The sequence below is a fragment of the Corythoichthys intestinalis genome, chromosome 1, assembly GCF_030265065.1.
Source record: "Corythoichthys intestinalis isolate RoL2023-P3 chromosome 1, ASM3026506v1, whole genome shotgun sequence".
Taxonomy (NCBI): domain Eukaryota; kingdom Metazoa; phylum Chordata; class Actinopteri; order Syngnathiformes; family Syngnathidae; genus Corythoichthys; species Corythoichthys intestinalis.
The window spans coordinates 10,553,884-10,574,581 of NC_080395.1; the positions used below are offsets into that span (position 1 = coordinate 10,553,884).

General features: G+C 39.4%; 2 protein-coding genes across 2 annotated transcripts in view; both read right to left on the reverse strand.

Annotated features, from left to right (window-relative positions):
- Positions 1-4,998: 4,998 nt before the first annotated feature.
- Positions 4,999-14,106, reverse strand: LOC130921431 (zinc finger protein OZF-like). The gene is made up of 2 exons (XM_057845320.1): positions 14,023-14,106; positions 4,999-6,287 (listed from the first exon to the last, which is right to left on the reverse strand). Exon 2 carries the CDS (start codon positions 6,273-6,275, stop codon positions 5,202-5,204), a length of 1,074 nt encoding a protein of 357 aa, XP_057701303.1. The 5' UTR covers positions 6,276-6,287; positions 14,023-14,106; the 3' UTR covers positions 4,999-5,201.
- A 45-nt stretch (positions 14,107-14,151) lies between these two features.
- LOC130920591 (gastrula zinc finger protein XlCGF8.2DB-like) overlaps positions 14,152-20,698 on the reverse strand; it is a 43,071-nt gene continuing 36,524 nt past the window's right edge. Inside the window, exon 2 of the mRNA XM_057843917.1 lies at positions 14,152-16,873. Coding sequence (XP_057699900.1) covers positions 15,662-16,792 — 1,131 coding nt within the window. The 5' untranslated portion in view covers positions 16,793-16,873 and the 3' untranslated portion in view covers positions 14,152-15,661. The remainder of the gene's footprint in view (positions 16,874-20,698) is intronic.

Here is a 20,698-nt window from a genome sequence, read left to right on the forward strand (position 1 = left end):
CAGACCACTGCAAATCTACCAAGACCCGGCCGTCCTTCCAAACTTTCTTCTCAAACAAGGAGAAAACTGATCAGAGATGCAGCCAAGAGGCCCATGATCACTCTGGATGAACTGCAGAGATCTACAGCTGAGGTGGGAGAGTCTGTCCATAGGACAACAATCAGTCGTACACTGCACAAATCTGGCCTTTATGGAAGAGTGGCAAGAAGAAAGCGTTTAAAGTTTGCCACAAGCCACCTGGGAGACACACCAAACATGTGGAAGAAGGTGCTCTGGTCAGATGAAACCAAAATTGAACTGTTTGGCCACAATGCAAAACGATATGTTTGACGTAAAAGCAACATAGCTCATCACCCTGAACACACCATCCCACTGTCAAACATGGTGGTGGCAGCATCATGGTTTGGGCCTGCTTTTGTTCAGCAGGGACAGGGAAGATGGTTAAAATTGACGGGAAGATGGATGCAGCCAAATACAGGAACATTCTGGAAGAAAACCTGTTGGTATCTGCACAAGACCTGAGACTGGGACGGAGATTTATCTTCCAACAGGACAATGATCCAAAACATAAAGCCAAATCTACAATGGAATGGTTCAAAAATAAACGTATTCAGGTGTTAGAATGGCCAAGTCAAAGTCCAGACCTGAATCCAATCGAGAATCTGTGGAAAGAGCTGAAGACTGCTGTTCACAAACACTCTCCATCCAACCTCACTGAGCTCGAGCTGTTTTGCAAGGAAGAATGGGCAAGAATGTCAGTCTCTCCATGTGCAAAAGTGATAGAAACATACCCCAAGCGACTTGCAGCTGTATATGGAGCAAAAGGTGGCGCTACAAAGTATTAACGCAAGGGGGGCGAATAATATTGCACGCCCTACTTTTCAGTTTTTTATTTGTTAAAAAAGTTTAAATTATCCAATAAATTTTGTTCCACTTCACGATTGTGTCCCACTTGTTGTAGATTCTTGACAAAAAATTAAAATCTGATATCTTTATGTTTGAACCTTGAAATGTGGCGAAAGGTTGCAAGGTTTAATGGGGCCGAATACTTTTGCAAGGCACTGTATTTATGACACATACTTGTTTCCTGACTGGTCCTCATAGTTTTGCCTGTAGGTATAGTAGGCTGTCTGAAGAACGTCTGTGTGCAAGCAGACGGGCTGAAATCCAGGGTGCTGGGTGATACACTGGACCCCAACCCATCTTCTCTCCTGTTTACCACAGCAAACACACTCGTCCACGGTGGGCATCACTGCACAGTATTCACATGAACATCTTAAAAATCCCCCAACATATTTAAATGCGGAAAATGCAGTGAGTAGTGAAAGACTTTTTGTAAGAAAAATATAGGAAAAATAATGTTCCCAGGTGTCCACAAATAAAATTCAAAAAATGAAAATGTCTTACTATATTAAATGAACAGATATATGTGAATAAAACACAATATACCTAAACAGTTTGGGCTCGATGCGAGAGCTGCCTGACAGGCTGACTCCGCTGACGTCATCAGCAAGATGGCGGTGCCAGAGGGCTATAATGGGAGGAGGGGCTGAACGGCAGATTCAAAGACGCATTTCTCGTCACCTGCGCTTCTCCAAATTGTCGTATATAGTCAAATCGTCTCAAAATATGATTTTAATTCCAATAATAATGCTATTTAAGATTTTTTTTTTGGGGTGTCACAGGCACTGAAATAAATGAAGTATATAACTGCTTCAATATTTTCAGGGGGAAAATATTACATTTGTATATTTTTTATTCAATTCTATGCTATAAATGAATTGATAATACAATGGAAATTAAAAACAATTCAAAATACAATCAGATTACACATCAGCCACGTCCGCAAGTGACACTCAAAAATGGATTTTTATATTAAATAGAGAAGAGCTCTAATAATGGTTCACAATAGAGGAAGTTGGGGGGAAATGCATAGTAATAAAAAAGGTCAAGTAAATCTAAAATGATTCAGAGTGGAAAATAATACAACGCACAAGACAAATAAAGCCGTCTTTCCTGAAACCATTCAAATAAAGTTTGGAAACTGACCAAACAATAAACAAAAGGAAGCACAGCATCAAAGTTTTTCCAATAATAACACAGGCCTATTGTTGAAATAAATTGTTCTTGTATTTATCAGCCTTTTGTGTCCTAAAGGAAATGTTCAATATATACCTTTAAAATACTCATATTGAGAACCTTTAAAACTGTATGAACTTGCAAACTAGAAAATTTCTATATTCTGACACTTGTAATCCATTCAATGACCTCAAGTTAGTAACAAATACATAAATATTTCACACGCTAATTTGACTGTTTACAAGTGTAATACATATTATTTCAAAGCGCCTTTCAAGACACTCAAGATCACTTTATAACAGGGTTTAGAAAAGCAACAAATAGAGGAGACAAAAGCTGAATCGGAGTAAATCAAATAAGCAGGAAAGAAGTCATAATATAGACCCCACTCACCAACGTCACAGAATGACGTGTCGCTGTATCCGGCCGCCATATTGTCCGTCATTTTTTATCCGTATTCTCAATGGTCGTGCAATTTATAGAGCAATTCATGGAAGCCCCAGTGCTTTCAGACGCTGTAAACTCATTGGATGCGTTGCATAAAAGGCGTTATGTGGAAAAGCTTCAGTCTATCCATTCGCCAGATCCATATTTGATGCCTAAATCGATATTTTTCGACCCGCTGTCTTCGCCCTCTCTGCCTGACATCTGCTACCCTGATATCCACAACTATCTTGTCCACATAAAATCAGCCTATTCTCACGAAAGTTTGAATAACTTTAAGAGCAGCACTCTAAGCAACGTTACCCCGTGTGACCCTTTACTTCCAATTTTCCAAAATGGCGACAATCAACAAAAAAAAAAAAGTTGACTGCGATGGCCGACGCTTCAAGGATAGGTGGATATTGGACAATTTCTTCAATAAAACACGCAACAACTGTGTCTGCCTCATTTGCAAAGAGACAGTCGCTGTTTTCAAAGACTTCGATGTGACGCGATAATGATATTACCGAACAAGACACGCTGACATGTACGACAACATTACAGGGAAGATACGCAGCGAGAAATTATAGCAATTTGAAGCTAGTTTAATTTCACAGCAGTATTATTTCGCAAGAGCCCGAGTGTCGAAAGAGAACGCCACAAAGACGAGATTGTTGAAATTATGAATTAAAAAATAATAATAAAGCAAATGTGACACACAGAAGGGCTTGCTAATATTTGTTTAAATACATTGTTCTATGTAAATCAGCCAAGGTAGCCCCCCGCATTTTTACCACACCAAATCTGGCCCCCTTTGCAAAAGGTTTGGACACACCTGTTTAACCGATGATCCGTGGACGAGGCCAGCTTCTTTCACTTGGTACCAGCTAAATATTATTCAAAATATAATGACGGTGGAAGAAATAAGCATCTTGAATTTGAAACTGTATGTTGTCGGCGATTAGCCTGGCAATGATCTTAATTGTGGTTGTCAGCCCAAAACCCTCTAAATATATATTAAATGCATCTTACCAGATATAAAATGACTACGACGTAATCTGTGGTGATCGTTTGGTGCCCAGTTTTCTCGTCGAATTGCAACCAACCGCCACACACGCCTTCACCATTATGATTATTAATGTTAACAAGCAGAAAAACACGCCATAATGGGGAATTTACATAGCGGTAATGCGTAAACACGACGACCTGACGGACAATATGGCGCGGAGGCGTGGTTGTGACGTGAAGTGAGTGGGGTCTATAAAACAGATGATCATGCTTGATATGGCGTAACCTAACCTAAACTAAACCCAACTAATTTTGAAAAAAAAATCAAGAATATTGAATAGTTGTGAAAAGACCAGGACCTGCAAAATCATTTCAATAACTTTTTCAAAAGAGGCTCAAGGGGAAGTGAATAAGATAATTGAAAAGCTTTTTCCACTGTAAATGTGGCAGGAATGAGAATAGACCCTACTCACGTGACGTCACAGCCACGCCCCTGCGCCATGTTCTCCGTATACTCGTCATGTTAATGCATTAGCGCTTCGTAAATTCCTCCTATTATGGCATGTTTTTCTGCTCGTTAACATTAATAATCAAAATGGTGAAGTCGTGTGTGGCGGTCGGTTGCAAAAAGAGAGAAGATAAACAGAGACTTGAAGTTTTACCGTATTCCGAGAGACCCAGAGAGGAGAGCAAGATGGACTGCTGCAATTCGACGAAAAAACTGGGCACCAAACGACTACCACAGATTATGTAGTAGTCATTTTATATCTGGTAAGATGCAATTAATATATATTTAGAGGGTTTTGGGCTGACAACCACAATTAAGATCATTGCTAGGCTAATCGCCGACAACATACACTCAGACGTTGTGAATGAACAACCTGAAAATATATAATTATAAGGGGATAATAAGACAGTTGTCATACAATAATTTACAATTTCACTATTGAGGTCAAAAGCCAAAAAATAAATTCAACTAGGGACAATCTGGAGTAGTGCTATTGCACTTCATATTTATTACATATTATATATGTATGTAGTGAGAGTGCTATCGCTAAACTATTTAAACATTAAAAGCCCTAGCTCCATTGACAAATGACATGAAATACATTAGACTTGACAGTGGATGCTAGCAAGAACAAAAGATTTTGAATTGAAAATTTCGTAACTCACCTTCCCGAGCACAAGATTCCTGCCGAATTTTCGTGTACGAGGACCTGTTTCACCCAACCAGCAACGTAGCATTTATAAGCCCCCAAGCTCTTAAAGCTTTTTCAAACTTTCGTGAGAATAGGCCGATTTTGTGTGGACAAGATAGTTGTAAATACTGTATCAGGGTCAGGCGAAGACGGCGAAGACAGCGGGTCAAAAAACGTCGATTTAGGCATCAAATATGGATCTGGCGAATGGATAAACTGAAGCTTTTCCACGTAACGCCTTTTATGCAACGCATCCAATGAGTTTACGGTGTCAGATAACACCGGGGCTTCCATGAATTGCTGTATAACTTGCACGACTAATTGAAAACAATGAGAATAGGTCTAAAAATACGGACAATATGGCGTCATTTTGTGACGTAGGTGAGTAGGGTCTATATCTTGTCACATACTAAAATTCTTAAGTTTTTCCGCAGTGTGGCGTCTTCCGTGCGATACTAAATCTCCCCTCTGAGTGAATCTTTTACCATAAATTCAACTGTCAAAAGGTTTCCCTCTAGTGTGTGTTATTGCGTGTTTGTATAAAGATGCCCTGTGACAGAATCTTCTATGACAAATTGAGCAGGCAAAAGGCTTTTCTCCAGTGTGTGTACGTGTATGGTTTATCAAATTAGAACTATGAGAAAATCTTTTGTCGCAAAGTGTGCAGGCAAAAGGTTTTTCCCCAGTGTGGCTTCTTGTGTGCAATACTAAATCTCCTTTCCGAGTGAATCTTTTACCACAATGTGAGCAGCCAAAAGGCTTCTCTCCACTGTGTGTGCTTTTGTGTTTGTCCAAATTTCCCTTCTCGGCGAATCTTTGACCACAAAATTTGCAGACAAAGAGCTTTTCTCGACTGTGTGTACGATTATGTGTTGTTAAATGAGACTTCTGAGCAAATCTTTTGTTGCAATGTGTGCAGACAAAAGGCTTTTCTCCAGTGTGTGTACGCGTGTGGATTTCTAACAGTATCTTCTGACAAAACCTTTTATCGCAACGTGAGCAGGTGAAAGGCTTCTCTCCAGTGTGTGTTCTTGTGTGTGTGTTTAAACTTCCCTTCTGGGTAAATCTTTTACCACAATATGTGCAGGCAAAAGGCTTTACTCCAGTGTGTGTACGCTTATGCATTTCTAAATGAGTCTTCCGAGAAAATCCCTTGTAGCAAAATGTGCAGGCAAAGGGTTTCCCACCAGCACAGTTGAAGGATTTCAAAGCATTTTGGTCAAAGTCAACATCCTCCTCATTAGTATCAGTGTCAGAAGAGTGTGACGTTACGTCGTCGCTATCCGAAAGCGGAGCTAAGAAGCCGTCCTGTTGCGATCCTCCCTCTTCTTTTGTTGGCAGGTGTTGAAATGAGCTGTCGCTCGAAGGTGTCGCTGCTCCGTTCTCTTCGCTTGGATCTTCATCTTCTTTGCTCTTCACACCGACGATCCCTGCAATGATTTCATCTTCCTGTTCTTCTTTAACGGAGGGGGTGAGTGGCTCTTCCTGTTTGATGTACAACATCTCCGGCTCCTGTTTAAAGTGGAGGGGATTGTGTTTCTCAGGATGAAGATCTTCTTCAGTCATGTCTGCGGGACACTGGGTGGGAAGAAAAAAAAATCATGTAATTTCAAGTTTGCTGTGATTTATTCTCATTATTAATTTTATTCAGGGTTTTTTAACCGGTGTGCAGCGGCACACTAGTGAGCAAGGGCGTAGGTTTGGTCTCAATATTGGTAGGGACGATATAACAACACAACCTGCATGTACACTTTTTGCCGCGGACAGGACATTAATAAGACCTAACAGACTGGGTGAACGGCAGTCAGGGCTACATTTCTCACCAATAAGAACGTAATTTATTGATAGGCTAAGTGATTAATGCAAAATAAATCTGTATTCACTTATAGTTGGTCATTTTTCACCTGAAAAAAATGCTTTGAAATAATGTTTTCAACAATATCTATTGTTGAATTAAGAACATTTCTGACAAAAAAGTTTTTTTAAAGATTAAATATAGAATCTTTTTGCCTAAAATAAGTCTATTATTTTCAGGTAGCTATTTTTCTTATTTCAAGAAATCTGAGTAAAATTTACTTGAAGCACTGGCAGATAATTTCACTTATTTCTCGTAGATTTACACTGAAAACAAGGGAATTTACGTTTTTCATTTTGTCCGTTTTAAGGTGATGGTTTTTTGCAGTGCATACAGTTGTGATCAAAAGTTTACATACACTTGTGAAGAACATAATGTCATGGCTCTCTTGAGTTTCCAGTTATTTCTACAACTCAGATTTTTCTCCGATAGAGCGATTGGAACAGATACTTCTTTGTCACAAAAAACATTCATGAAGTTTGGTTCTTTTATGACTTTATTATGGGTTAACAGAAAAAGTGATCAAATCTGCTGGGTCAAAAATATACATACAGCAACACGAATTAGCAATTTCTTGTGAGTGATTATTGACTTGGAACAATCATTGACTTGAACAAGTCAGGAAAGTCACTTGGAGCCATTTCAAAGCAGCTGCAGGTCCCAAGAGCAACAGTGCAAACAATTGTTTGTAAGTATAAAGTGCATGGCACTGTTTTGTCACTGCCACGAACAGGAAGAAAACGCAAGCTATCACCTGCAGCTGAGAAAAAAATTGGTCAGGGGGGTGAAGATTAAACCGAGAATCGCCAAAAAGCAGATCTGCCAAGAATTAGAAGCTGCTGGAACACAGGTGTCAGTGTCCACAGTCAAGCGTGTTTTGCATCTCCATGGACTGAGAGGCTGCCGTGCAAGAAGGAAGCCCTTGCTCCAAAAGCGGCACCTTAAGGCTCGACTGAAGTTTGCTGTTGATCACATGGACAAAGATAAGTCCTTCTGGAGGAAAGTTCTGTGGTCAGACGAAACAAAAATAAATATATAAATAAATAAACAAAAATATATTTGTTTTATCCGATTACTCGATTAATTGATAGAATTTTCAGTCGATTACTCTACTAAAATATTCGATAGCTGCAGCCCTAATACAAAGCCAATATCCTGGCAACAGCTCTCAGTCTCGCTCTGTTTTTGTTTTTCATAGCAGTTCAAAAGCTCAGAATTATCAGACAGGGGGACTTTAGGCAATGTCTTTAATCGGATCAGGGCCGAACATCTCACTGACAATGCTTTGCAAACAAGTAGTATTAATGTCTCTGCCACTGTGTGGGACGTTTTGGATTTAGCAACAAAGTAACTGGCTTTGAGGGCTTTCTCATTATCTTTGTAGTTTTTCTCAAAAAAGTTGCCCGTCCCTCTTTATTTTCAAGAAGGTGAACAAAATAGTCCATCGACTTGTTTTGAAGCGACGGGTGTTTCGTTTGGAGATGACTTTTAAGCTTGCTCGGCTCCATGCCGCTATTAGAGAGCTGCTCGTGTCGCATTCAAGAACTGCTCGGATTTGTAGCCACCGGCCACCTTGCTGTCCTCGACATTGTGTTGTAATAAAACACGGGGAGGATTGGCCGTCGTCACATATGGATAAAATGGAAAGGAAACTTTTGTGTATATCAACACATGACCAGTCTAATCAAATGATGTACAGTAGACGAACTGGGGTCCACACTGCCTCGAACAGCAAGGTGGCTAATAGCTAGAAATCCGAGCAGTTTTTGAACAAGACACGAGCAATACCTTGCTCATCTGCGCACGACCGCAACCCTCTACCTACTCCTTCCTTTCTACTGCAACTCCACCTGACGACGTAAAAAAAAAAAAAAAAAGCGATATTGGATCATTTCTCGCGGCACATCTAACGATCTCTCACGGCACACCAGTCTACCGCGACACCGGTAGAAAAACACTGCTCTAAGCCAATCAGCGCATCCTTGTCATAGAGATGATAACAGAAGTAGGAAAATGGAAGATAGAGGTGTGCATCGCTACTGCCCTCACGATTCGATTCGATTACGATTCGGAGGGTCACGATTCGATTCGATTCAGAGGGTCACGATTCGATTCGGTTCGGCAATGCATCGCAATGCCTTAAAGCCTGGGATGCATTAAAATTCTAAAGCAAAGCATATTTTTCGTGAATCATGAGGCAACACAAGCGGTCAGACATTAGACAACTTTTTATTGGCTCTTGTGTCACTCCTGGTTGAAGTCAAATGAAAATACTTTTAGATATATATTTAAAAAAAAAAACAAAAAAAAAAAGATCACAGCATTTAATTGGTGCTTTGAATGAGACCAGGGCTTTCTCTTTTTTTTTTTTTACACACAGTAGCAGCCTTTCACACAGTGCAACATCTTAACTCCTGTGCAAAATCAGTAATAACAGTCACTGTATTTTAGTCACAACAACCCATCGATAAAAATATTCAAGTAAATATTAAAGAAAGCAACAAAGAAAATATTGTAGTGCAGCAGGATCTTTATCGCAATATCAATCCAGGGATCAGTTCAGTTGCAAACAAAACATCCAACTAAATTGCAATGTAGATCAAAAGTAAAATGTAGGCCTAGCCCACTATATATGTGCAATCAACTTAGAAATGCAATCAGTAACTACCACATAACAATAAAAAATAATGAATTAAAATGAAGTGCAGCAGCATTTTAGCAGCCATAACAATCAGTTTCAACATGAAGAAATATCTTTTTTTTTTCCAATTGAGAGAGTAGAGAGATAGTAGAGGTTAGATGGGGCCTAAAAAATCCAGCCCGACCCGACACGGCCCGGTAGTATTGAAGCCCAACCCGGCTTGGCGTGACGCGAAAAAAAAACAAAAAACGCAGCAGCAGCAGCAATTTATTTTCATTTCTTCGAGATGGCAGAAAAAACGCATGTTTCTTAATGTTTAAATAGTCCACATATTTTTGTGATCATTATAGAAGCATTTACACAACGAAATAACGCGGGGGAAGTTTAATATTAAAAAAAAAAAAACATGCTATTTTGCAGACACACAGAGGAGAAGATTCAAAAGGATCACATTTGTGTTGCCTTTGTGTGCATAAAAAAGTGTCTTTCGTAACGAATTCTCAGTTGGCAGAAAAAAAACTTAAGTTTTCTTAATGTTTAAATAGTCTACATATTTTTGCGATCATTATAAAATCATTTACTCAACGAAATAACGCTGGGAAAGTTTAATATATAAAAAAAAAAAAAAACGAGTTTGCAGACACACAGAGGAGAGGATTCAAAAGGATCACATTTGTGTTGCCTTTGTGTGCATAAATAAAAGTGTCTTTCGTTAACGAATCGCAAGCGCCACAGCGGAGCAGAAGAAGAAAAAGCGGGCGGCGCCACTGCTTCATGTGAGTGTACAAGCAAATGCACAATACGGAGAGCCTGCTCTCGGTTTTACCCCTTTTTTAAAATTTTTAATTTATTTTAAATATAATTTATTAGTCCGGCGCGGGGCGGCCCGACCCGACCCGAACGTGAATGCTGAACATTTTGGGCCCGACCCGTTCAGGTTCGGGCACAAGATCTAACCTCTAAGAGATAGGACATAACATAACAATGGCTGAAGCGGAGAAAGAGGGAGCAAGAAAGATTCTTGATGCACCTAAGACATTGAAAGCTGACATCTGGAGACATTTTGGCTTCTATGAGGCTGGTGGGAAACTTGACCAGAGTTATGCAGTGTGTAAAAAATGAAACATGACAGTAATAATACAAATGGGGAAACCAAATCCATTGCATCACCGGAATTGCGCAGGGAAGATTTTTGAACGTACTTATATATTTTAAAATGCGCTGAATCGATTCGACTTGTTGCCCGCATCGAATCGAATCGTCCATGCCCCGCATCGGGATGCATCGCCGCATCGATTATTGTTGACACCACTAATGGAAGATATTAAACTAAAAATGAAACTGAATTTTGTGATGGAATAGTAGATAGATAGATTGGTGATTCATACAAATAATATATTTTTAAAAAGTTGTTTTTTTCCTTTTTTTTTTTAAAGTGCCTTTTGCTCAGGGTCTGCAGAGAGGTGTGCCGTGGTCCGGTCGTGGACCGCGGTCCGCTAATTGAGGATCCGGGCTATGTGTCTTTTTTTTTTTTTTTTTTCGTAAAACTGATTCTCTATCCAGATGGAGAAGGCACACTTTAAATGTATTAAAGTGATATAGGCACCTTTGAGTGAACTTCCGAGTAAAATTCAAGTATCCCAAGGCCGGGGCGAGTGTCCTCTTTTTTGGAAATCAAAATATGGTCACCGTATTATACAATTAAATGTAATTACTCTAATGTTAGCCGAGCGACCCCCCGCCACCTAAAAATAAAATCTAAATCAGAAGTGGCGTTAAATTGCCTGTGACACGAAAAAGCATGTTTATTTTGTAATACACGCAGTATTTTATGCTCCTGAATGTAATGGACTGCTTGGATGTGTGTGGAAGCGATCGCTATATTTATTTAGTTTTTTGAATCCCGCCCCAAGAAAATGAGTGACTTCCGGCAACAGTCTGAGAAAGAGGGCGCTGTGACGTGTACGGAGGAAGGAGTCCTCTTCACTATACAGCCGTACTGTTGTATGAGAAAGACTAAGGATTCAGCTGATTTTGCGGATTAATACGTTTATTTTTTGCATCACGCCAGCCAAACGGCTACAGAAAAATCTTGCTGTAAGAGGGAGAGGCGTGTGCGCCTTTTTGGGGTTTCAAAAGGTTCCCATTCACCGGTGGATATTGGCCAAAACAAGCCCTACTACTGTGGGACCATTGGACTTACCAGGGATTGAGTAAAATATCGTGTTTTGTATTACAGTGGGGCAAATAAGTATTTAGTCAACCACCAATTGTGCAAATTCTCCTACTTGAAAAGATTTGAGAGCCCTGTAATTGTCAACATGGGTAAACCTCAACCATGAGAGACAGAATGTGGAAAAAAAGCGAAAATCACATTGTTTGAATTTTAAAGAATTTATTTCCAAATTACAGTGGAAAATAAGTATTTGGTCATCTACAAACAAGCACGATTTCTGGCTGTCAAAGAGGTCTAAATTATTCTAACGAGGTTCCACTCGTTACCTGTATTAATGGCTCCTGTTTTAACTCATTATCGGTATAAAAGACACCTGCCCACAACCTCAGTCAGTCACACTCCAAACTCCACTATGCCCAAGACCAAAGAGCTGTCGAAAGACAACAGAGACAAAATTGTTGACCTGCACCAGGCTAAAAAGACTGAATCTGCAATAGGTAAAATGCTTGGTGTAATGAAATCAACTGTGGGAGCAATTATTAGAAAATGGAAGACATACAAGACCACTGAGAATCTCCCTCGATCTGGGGCTCCATGCAAGATCTCACCCTGTGGCATCAAAATGATAACAAGAACGGTGAGCAAAAATCCCAGAACCACAAAGGCTACTATCAGTAACACAATGCACCGCCAGGACTCAAATCCTGCACTGCCAGACGTGCACTGCTGTAGCCAGTACACCTCCAGGCCCGTCTGCGGTTCGCTAGAGAGCGTTTGGATGATCCAGAAGAGGACTGGGAGAATGTGTTATGGTCAGATGAAACCAAAATAGAACTTTTTGGTAGAAACACAGATTTTCGTGTTTGGAGGAGAAAGAATACTGAATTGCATCCGAAGAACACCATGCCCACTGTGAAGCATGGAGGTGGAAACATCATGCTTTGGGGCCGTTTTTCTGCAAAGGGACCAGGACAACTGATCTGTGTAAAGGAAAGAATGAATGGGGCCATGTATTGAGAGATTTTGAGTGAAAATCTCCTTCCATCACCAAGGGCATTGGAGATGAGACGTGGCTGGGTCTTTCAGCATGACAATGATCCCAAACACACAGCCAAGAGAGTGTGAAGAGTTACAGAAAACGTTTGGCTTCCGTTATTGCCAACATTGCCAACAGACGGTACATAACAAAGTATTGAGATGAACTTTTGGTATTGAACAAATACTTATTTTCCACCATGATTTGCAAATAAATTCTTTAAAAATCAAACAATGGGATTTTCTGTTTTTTCCCCCCGCATTCTGTCTCTCATGGTTGAGGTTTACCCATGTTGAAAATTACAGGCCTCTCTAATATTTTCAAGTGGGAGAACTTGCACAATTAATGGTTGACTAAATACTTATTTGCCCCACCGTATGTGAAATATTGGGATCATTTTAATATGTAGGTGGCTTGCATTTTGTGACTGACATGCTCCCTGCCCCCTCGGCGGCTTGTCGCACATCCCCCCGCCGGGAGAGAACTATACTCGGCTTATTCCTCTCTTCATGTGTCCGGTTTTTCTGTCAATTTTTCCGACCGATCAGAAATTGCAACTTTGAGTTAAATATAGCCCTGAATACAGAAATTACAAAGTAAACACTACAAACTTTCTTTAAATAAAGGACTACTTATGTTTGATCATGGATGTGCATGTAAAAAGCTCTCCTCATTCACATTAGCTGCAGTAGCAAGGGAACGAGCTTTAAATTGCTCTCCGCCGGGCGGTTTGCCGATCGGCGGAGACAATCGACAACCCAGTCGCCATGTGAAATGATACGGGCTAGTTATGTGTCATTTTCTGCTTCGAAGACTTTGAAACATCACTCGGTTCGGGTTAGCGTGTCGGCTAGCTGTCACGCCTCTTGGTTTGTTTACATTCTCCGAAGCCAGGGAAGGGAAATGACATACGTCTGATTTAAGTGTCATAAAATATCGTTCGGGAGGTGCGACAGTAAAGGTGAAGTCAACAGTTTCGACCATTATGGAGTAATTTTGCCATGGCGTCTTGAATATGCATTTTTATTATTTCATATTCCATTTAGCACAAGACTTATTTGTCATGGCATGCCATTTATTTAGCAAATGGGGAAAATACTTGGATAAAAAGAATATCCTGTAAAAATATTGGAGTAGAGAGACTGAAACAATGACATTTTGCGGCTCTCTTCGTCATGTTTTCCTCATTGTGAATAATTCCCCCTCAGTGTGCTACATACTAAATCAGATGAAATCGTGACTCAGCTGACGTCATCCACCTGTTTGGGACTCTAGGGCCCTATAATGGTCGGCATGGCTAACCGGCAGATTAAAAGACTAATTTCTCGTCATCTTCGCTTTGCTAAATTGTTGTATATAGTCAAATCGTCTCAAAATATGATTCTATTTCACATAATGATCATATTTAAGACTTTTTTTCCCCCTCGTGTCGTACGCACTTTAAGCCAAAGCTTTCAAATTATGTTAACGTTTCGTGGCTAGCGAGTTAAGCTAACAAAAACAAAGTTGTACAACCATGGGAAGCTATTACATAAAGCCAAACGACTTCCACGAAGCCTTAAGACAGGACGGTTTAGTCCATTAAATTCTTACTTGGGTACTTACCCGATGAGAATGCTTTAAAGGAGCTTGTTTTGTTAGAAGAAGGGAACATGAAGGAATTGCAAGAGTGGCGAGGGTACATGGACGGACGCTGCGTCATGTGAACCGGAAGTAGAAACGTTCAGGCAATGATTTTTTTTTTTTTAATAAACTTTATTTACACAAAAACAAATACACGTAATGGGCGACCAATTCACAAACAACAGATTTACAACAAAAACAAAATAATAAATAAAATGGTCGGGTGTCATTTTTAAGACATGCCGTACTGTTTGCAAAGTCTTTTGGTCCTTATAGCTTTGGGATTCAAAGAGGAACTCAAATCGTCCAAATATAAAGAAAACCCAAATTGCGTCATAACTATCAGTGACTCAAATCTGAAGGCTCAGAACATAGTCCATAAATATATACAGTACTTTGAAAGTTCGGTCTTTCTCCAACTTACTGTACTGCTTCCGCTGCACTTCTCCCATCAAGGAACATAACAAGGAATTCGCTTCATTTTAAAACATTGAAGCTTCTCACGCTCACTTGGTTGAGCTTTACTCGAAAGCCATGAGCCGTAAGTTTTCAAAAATACGGAATAAAAGAAGAGTGCAAGGAAAAACGACATCGAGGCGCAAAGAACGGCCAGGAGAGGTCGCTGTTGGCAAGAAGCCGCCACTCAAAGCAAATTGTGTCAATGGAGTTTAATAAGTATATAACTGCTTCAATATTTTCAAGGGGATAAATACATTTGTATATTTTTTTCAATTCTGTTATAAATCAATTGATAATACAATGGAAATAAAAATAATTCAAAATACAATCAGATTACACACGTCGCCAAGTGACACTCAAAAAAATATCGAATAAAGAAGAGCTCTAATAATGGTTCACAATAGAGGAAGTTGGGGGGAAATGAATAGTAATAAAAAAGGTCAAGTAAATCTATAACGATTCAGAGTGGAAAATAATAACGCACAAGACAAATAAAGCCGTCTTTCCTGAAACCATTCAAATAAAGTTTGGAAACTGAACAAACAAACAAAAGGAAGCGCAGCATCAAAGTTTTTCCAATAATAACACAGGCCTATTATTGAAATAAATTGTTCTTGGATGCATCAGCCTTTTGTGTCCTAAAGGAAATATTCAATATATACCTTTAAAATACTCGTATTTAAAACTGTATGAACTCGCAAACTAGAAAATTTCTATATTCTGACACTTGTAATTATTGAATGACCTCAAGTTAGTGACAAATACATAAATACTTCATGCACTAATTTGACTGTTTACAAGTGTAATACATATTATTTCAAAGCGCCTATCAAGACACTCAAGATCACTTTACAACAGGGTTTAGAAAAGCAACAAATAGAGGAGACAAAAGCTAAACCGGAGTAAATCAAGCAGGAAAGAACTCATAATATAAAACAGATGATCATGCTTGATATGAAATAACCTAACCTAAACTAAACCCAACTAATTCGGTTTTTAAAAAAAAATCAAGAATATTGAATAGTTGTGAAAAAGACCAGGACCTGCAAAATCATTTCAATAACTTTTTCAAAAGAGGCTCAAGGGAAAGTGAATAAGATAATTGAAAAGCTTTTCCGTGCGATACTAAATCTCCCTTCTGAGTGAATCTTTTACCATAAATTCAACAGTCAAAAGGTTTCCCTCTAGTGTGTGTTATTGCGTGTTTGTTTAAAGACGCCTTCTGACAGAATCTTCTATGACAAATTGAGCAGGCAAAAGGCTTTTCACCAGTGTGTGTACGCGTATGTATTATCAAGTTAGACTTCTGAGAAAATCTTTTGTCGCAAAGTGTGCAGACAAAAGGTTTTTCCCCAGTGTGGCTTCTTGTGTGCAATATTAAATCTCCGTTCCGAATGAATCTTTTACCACAAAGTGAGCAGCCAAAAGGCTTCTCTCCACTGTGCGTGTTAGTGTGTTTGTCCAAATTTCCCTTCTCGGCGAATCTTTGACCACAAAATGTGCAAACAAAGGGCTTTTCTCCATTGTGTGTACGATTATGTGTGATTAAATGAGACTTCTGAGAAAATCTTTTGTCGCAAAGTGTGCAGACAAAAGGCTTCTCCCCAGTGTGGCTTCTTGTGTGTTTGATTAAATGTTCCTTCTGTGTGAATCTTTTGCCACAAAGTGAGCAACCAAAAGGCTTCTCTCCACTGTGTATGCTTGTGTGTTGGTTCAAAAGTCCCTTCTGGGTGAATCTTTTACCACAAAATGTGCAGACAAAAGGCTTTTCTCCAGTGTGTGTGCGATTATGTGCTATTAAATTAGACTTCTGTGTGAATCTTTTGCCACACAGCGAGCAGTCAAAAGGTTTCTCTCCAACGTGTGTACGCTTATGCACTTCTAAATTCGTCTTCCGAGAAAAGCCTTTGTCGCAAAGTGTGCAGGCAAACGGTTTCCCATCCGCACGTTCTTTTTTGTCTCTTTTCAATGATGACTTGTTTGAGGATTTCGAATTATTTTTGTTAACGTCAATATCCTCCTCATTAGTGTTAATGTCAGAAGAGCGTGACGTTACATCATCGCTGTCTGAGAGCGGAGCTAAGAGGCCGTCCGGTTGCGATTGTCCCTCTCCTTTTGTTGTCAGGTGCTGAACTGAGCCGCCGCTCGATTCTTTCGCTGCACCGCTCTCTTCGCTTGGACTTTCATCTACTTCACTTTTCACAATGACGGTCAATGGAAACTTTTCATCTTCTTGTTCTTCTTTTTTAACGTCGGAAGTTTCTGGCTCAGCATCCTGTTTGATGAACATCATGCTCGACTCCTCCTCCTGTTTAAAGTGGAGTGGATCGTGCTTCTCTGGGTGAAGAGCTTCTTCAGTGACGTCTGCGGGACACTGGTGGGGAAGAAAAAAAATCATGTGATTTTCTAAAGATTTTTAGCTCTCTCGGTTCTGCCGTGATTTTCACGTTAATTGATGGGGAAATTTCTAAACTGTATTATATGGGGCTTTGCAAGGCAAAAATTGATAATCAAATTGTTTGTCAATAATCCATTGAATTTAATCATGAACATAAAAGGTGGAAGTGGAAAAAAATAAATAAATAAAACAGGAGTGGGGAATAAGTTTGATTTTGACCGGGAGTGATTCCTCGTGACCGCGCCCCCTGATGTAGCTATAGAACCTACTCACGTGACGTCACAGCCACGCCCCCGCGCCATGTTGTCCGTATAATCGTCATGTTAATGCATTTGCGCTTCGTAAATTCCTCCTATTATGGCGTGTTTTTCTGCTCGTTAACATTAATAATCAAAATGGTGGAGTCGTGTGTGGCGGTCGGTTGCAAAAACAGAGAAGATAGACGGAGAGACTTGAATTTTTACCATATTCCGAGAGACCCGAAGAGGAGACCGAGATTGACTGCTGCAATTCGACGAGAAAACTGTGCTCCAAACGACTACCACAGATTATGTAGTAGTCATTTTATATCTGGTAAGATGCATTTAATATATATTTAAAGGGTTTTGGGCTGACAACCACAATTAAGATCATTGCTAGGCTAATCGCCGACAACATACACTCAGACGTTGTGAATGAACTACCTGAAAATATCTAATTATAAGGGGATAATCAGACAGTTGTCATACAATTAATTTACAATTTCACTATTGAGGTCAAAAGCCAAAAAATAAATTCAACTAGGGACAATCTGGAGTAGTGCTATCGCACTTCATATTTATTACATATTATATATGTATGTAGTGAGAGTGCTATCGCTAAACCATATAAACATTAAAAGCCCTAGCTCCATTGACAAATGATATGAAATACATTAGACTTGACAGTGGATGTTAGCAAGAACAAAAGATTTTGAATGGAAAATTTCGTAACTCACCTTCCGAGCACAATATTCCTGCCGAATTTTCATGTACGAGGACCTGTTTCACCCAACCAGCAACGTAGCATTTATAAGCCTCCAAGCTCTTAAAGTTTTTCAAACTTTCGTGAGCATAGGCTGATTTTGTGTGGACAAGATAGTTGTAAATATCAGGGTCAGGCAGAGACGGCGAAGGCAGAGGGTCGAAAAAACATCGAGTTAGGCATCAAATACGGATCTGGCGAATGGATAAACTGAAGCTTTTCCACGTAACGCCTTTTATGCAACGGATCCAATGAGTTTACAGCGTCAGATAACACCGGGGCTTCCATGAATTGCTCTATAACTTGCTCGACTAATTGAAAACAATGAGAATAGGTCTAAAAAATAGGTACAATACGGCGGCCGGAAACAGCGACACGCCCATTTTGTGACGTAGGTGAGTAGGGTCTATTAGCAGTGCAACGTTTTGCGGTTCAAAGCCGAACTGTACGGTTCGCCCTGTACGGTTCAATACGCCTTTATGAACCGTGCCTTTTCGGTTTTGCAATTAATTTGTACAAGTGAGCACTGATTTTTAAATGTGTACTTTTTCGTGCATTACGTCTTTTTCCTCCGTTCGGATTTTGCCACCGTTTCGGCAACGAGACAATGTGCGTAGCTATGTCAGTTGAATGACGCGGGAAAAAAAAGTCAGAGACAAGGAAAGGGAAGAGTGTTTGTTGTGACCCTGTAGCAAACGCGATGCTAGGCTAGGTGGCTCCAATATTTCCTGACTGTAGCCGACGCCGACAGCCTACAATCTACGCCCACTTGATGTTAATCTAGATATCACATGCATATAGAACTAGATTCGAAATGACAGACTGGGCGGCGTTAGTAAACAGCCGCCATCTTAAAGCAGTAAACCTCTCAGAAAGGCTCTGTTGTGAACCTTTCTAGTGAAACTAAGTCATTTTTTATCTAAAATACTTCTAAATCGGCAAAATCTTGACTTGAGTCTATCTTTAAAGGATGAAACAGTTTTAAATTTTCACATGTCGAAAGTAGACAGAAGGGAGCTAATGCAAAAACGGGAGCAATTTTATCAACTTTAACGGTTGATTCACAACATTAATTGACCTCCAAACATAACAAAGGTGTTTTTTTTTTTTTTGAAAAAATGAAAAATAAATAAAAATATAAAAGGTAACACCAGTTCCTTTGCCAAGTAACTTTTTTACTACTGTGTGTGTATTTCAGTAGTCAGTCACTACACTAGCCTAAGGGCTAAGAGGCATTTTAACAGTTGAAAATGTTTACATTTTAAGTGTTTATTTCATTTTCTTAAAAGAAAAATAAAGGCTTTTTTTTTTTTTTTTTAAAGCAAAACGCGAACCGAAACCAAGATCCCAAAACCGAGGTTCAAACCGAACCGTGGGCTAACTGAACCGTTGCACCCCTAGTAGCTATCAGAAACTACAAACAGAGACATGTTGCCATCCAGTACGATAACGCTACCTCGAATGTGATGGAGACCCATAAAATTGAAACAGCTACCAGAAGCCAAGCCACAATACAGGAGTTGACGACGCGTTGGTGCCCAAAAAAACCTCAACGTCAGTTGTATGGAGGTATTTTGGATACTAGAAGGACGACGTGGATCAAAAGCACACACAGTGCAACCTGTGCCGGAAAGCTGTTGTCACGAGCCAGGGGACCACTTCGAACCTGTTCCACCACCTACAGCACAACCACAATACGGAGTTCGAAGCAGTTAAACTGGCGAAGAACCAGGGCGACATTATAGGGGTGTGCCATCTTAGGCACCCTATGATTCGATTACGATTCAGGATGCTACAATTCGATTCTTGAACAAAGATCACGGCATTGACGATGATCACGGTTATCACGATTATCGATGCATCGTACATTAATAATTAATATAGTAGCCAAACAAATTTATGTCCGTTATTTATTTAAAATATCCTAATGATTCAGGAACGCTGCAAACATGCCCATACAACAAAAAGCTGCCCTTAAGCTGCTTTTTATTTATTTATTTTTTTCAAGAAAGTGCAAAACATTAACCATTTTAAAGGGAGTACTTATTTCTCTCAACAATACAATAAAATTTAAACAGGTGGAATAAATTCCACATTTTCTGGAAACAAAGTGTCTTCAGAAAAACTTCTTTTAACCAATATACTTTGTTTTTACAGATTTCTGTACTATTTCACATGTTTGTAGTGTTACCGCTGTACTTAATCATGGTTTTACAAGTTCTGCATATGAAATACTAGGAATGTAACGTACACAAAAATCTCGGTTCAGTACGTACCTCGGTTTTGAGGTCACGGTTCGGTTCATTTTCGATACAGTAAGAAAACAAAATGCAAAATATAAATGTGCTAGTTGTTTATTACACACCTTTGTGCTTTCAACAATAGGAACATTAGCCGAAACAAAGCTAGAACTCTGCTCAAAAAGTAGCGGGTATTTAAAGATAATCCAACAACAATTTGCCTTTCAGACCCGCGCATTGGTCAGCCTTCTTTCTGAAAGAAAGAAGAAAAAAAGTGCTGTGCTAAAGAGAAAAGCAATCCCAATGACAAAGATTTTAACATGTATTTTACAAATGAAATGCCTCAATGAATTTTATTTTTTCGTATGAACGGTTTACAAAAGCTTTATTGGGAGATTTTCTCAAGTTAAAGCGCCACACAGAAATTGATCAATTTAATTGTGTAAGCAGGATCTGTGTATTATTCTTATTATTTAATTACAGGTGTTTTAGGTCATTTCAATTTATTTTATTTAAATGGGCTATTATTTATTTTATTATGTGTTTATACTTTACAAAT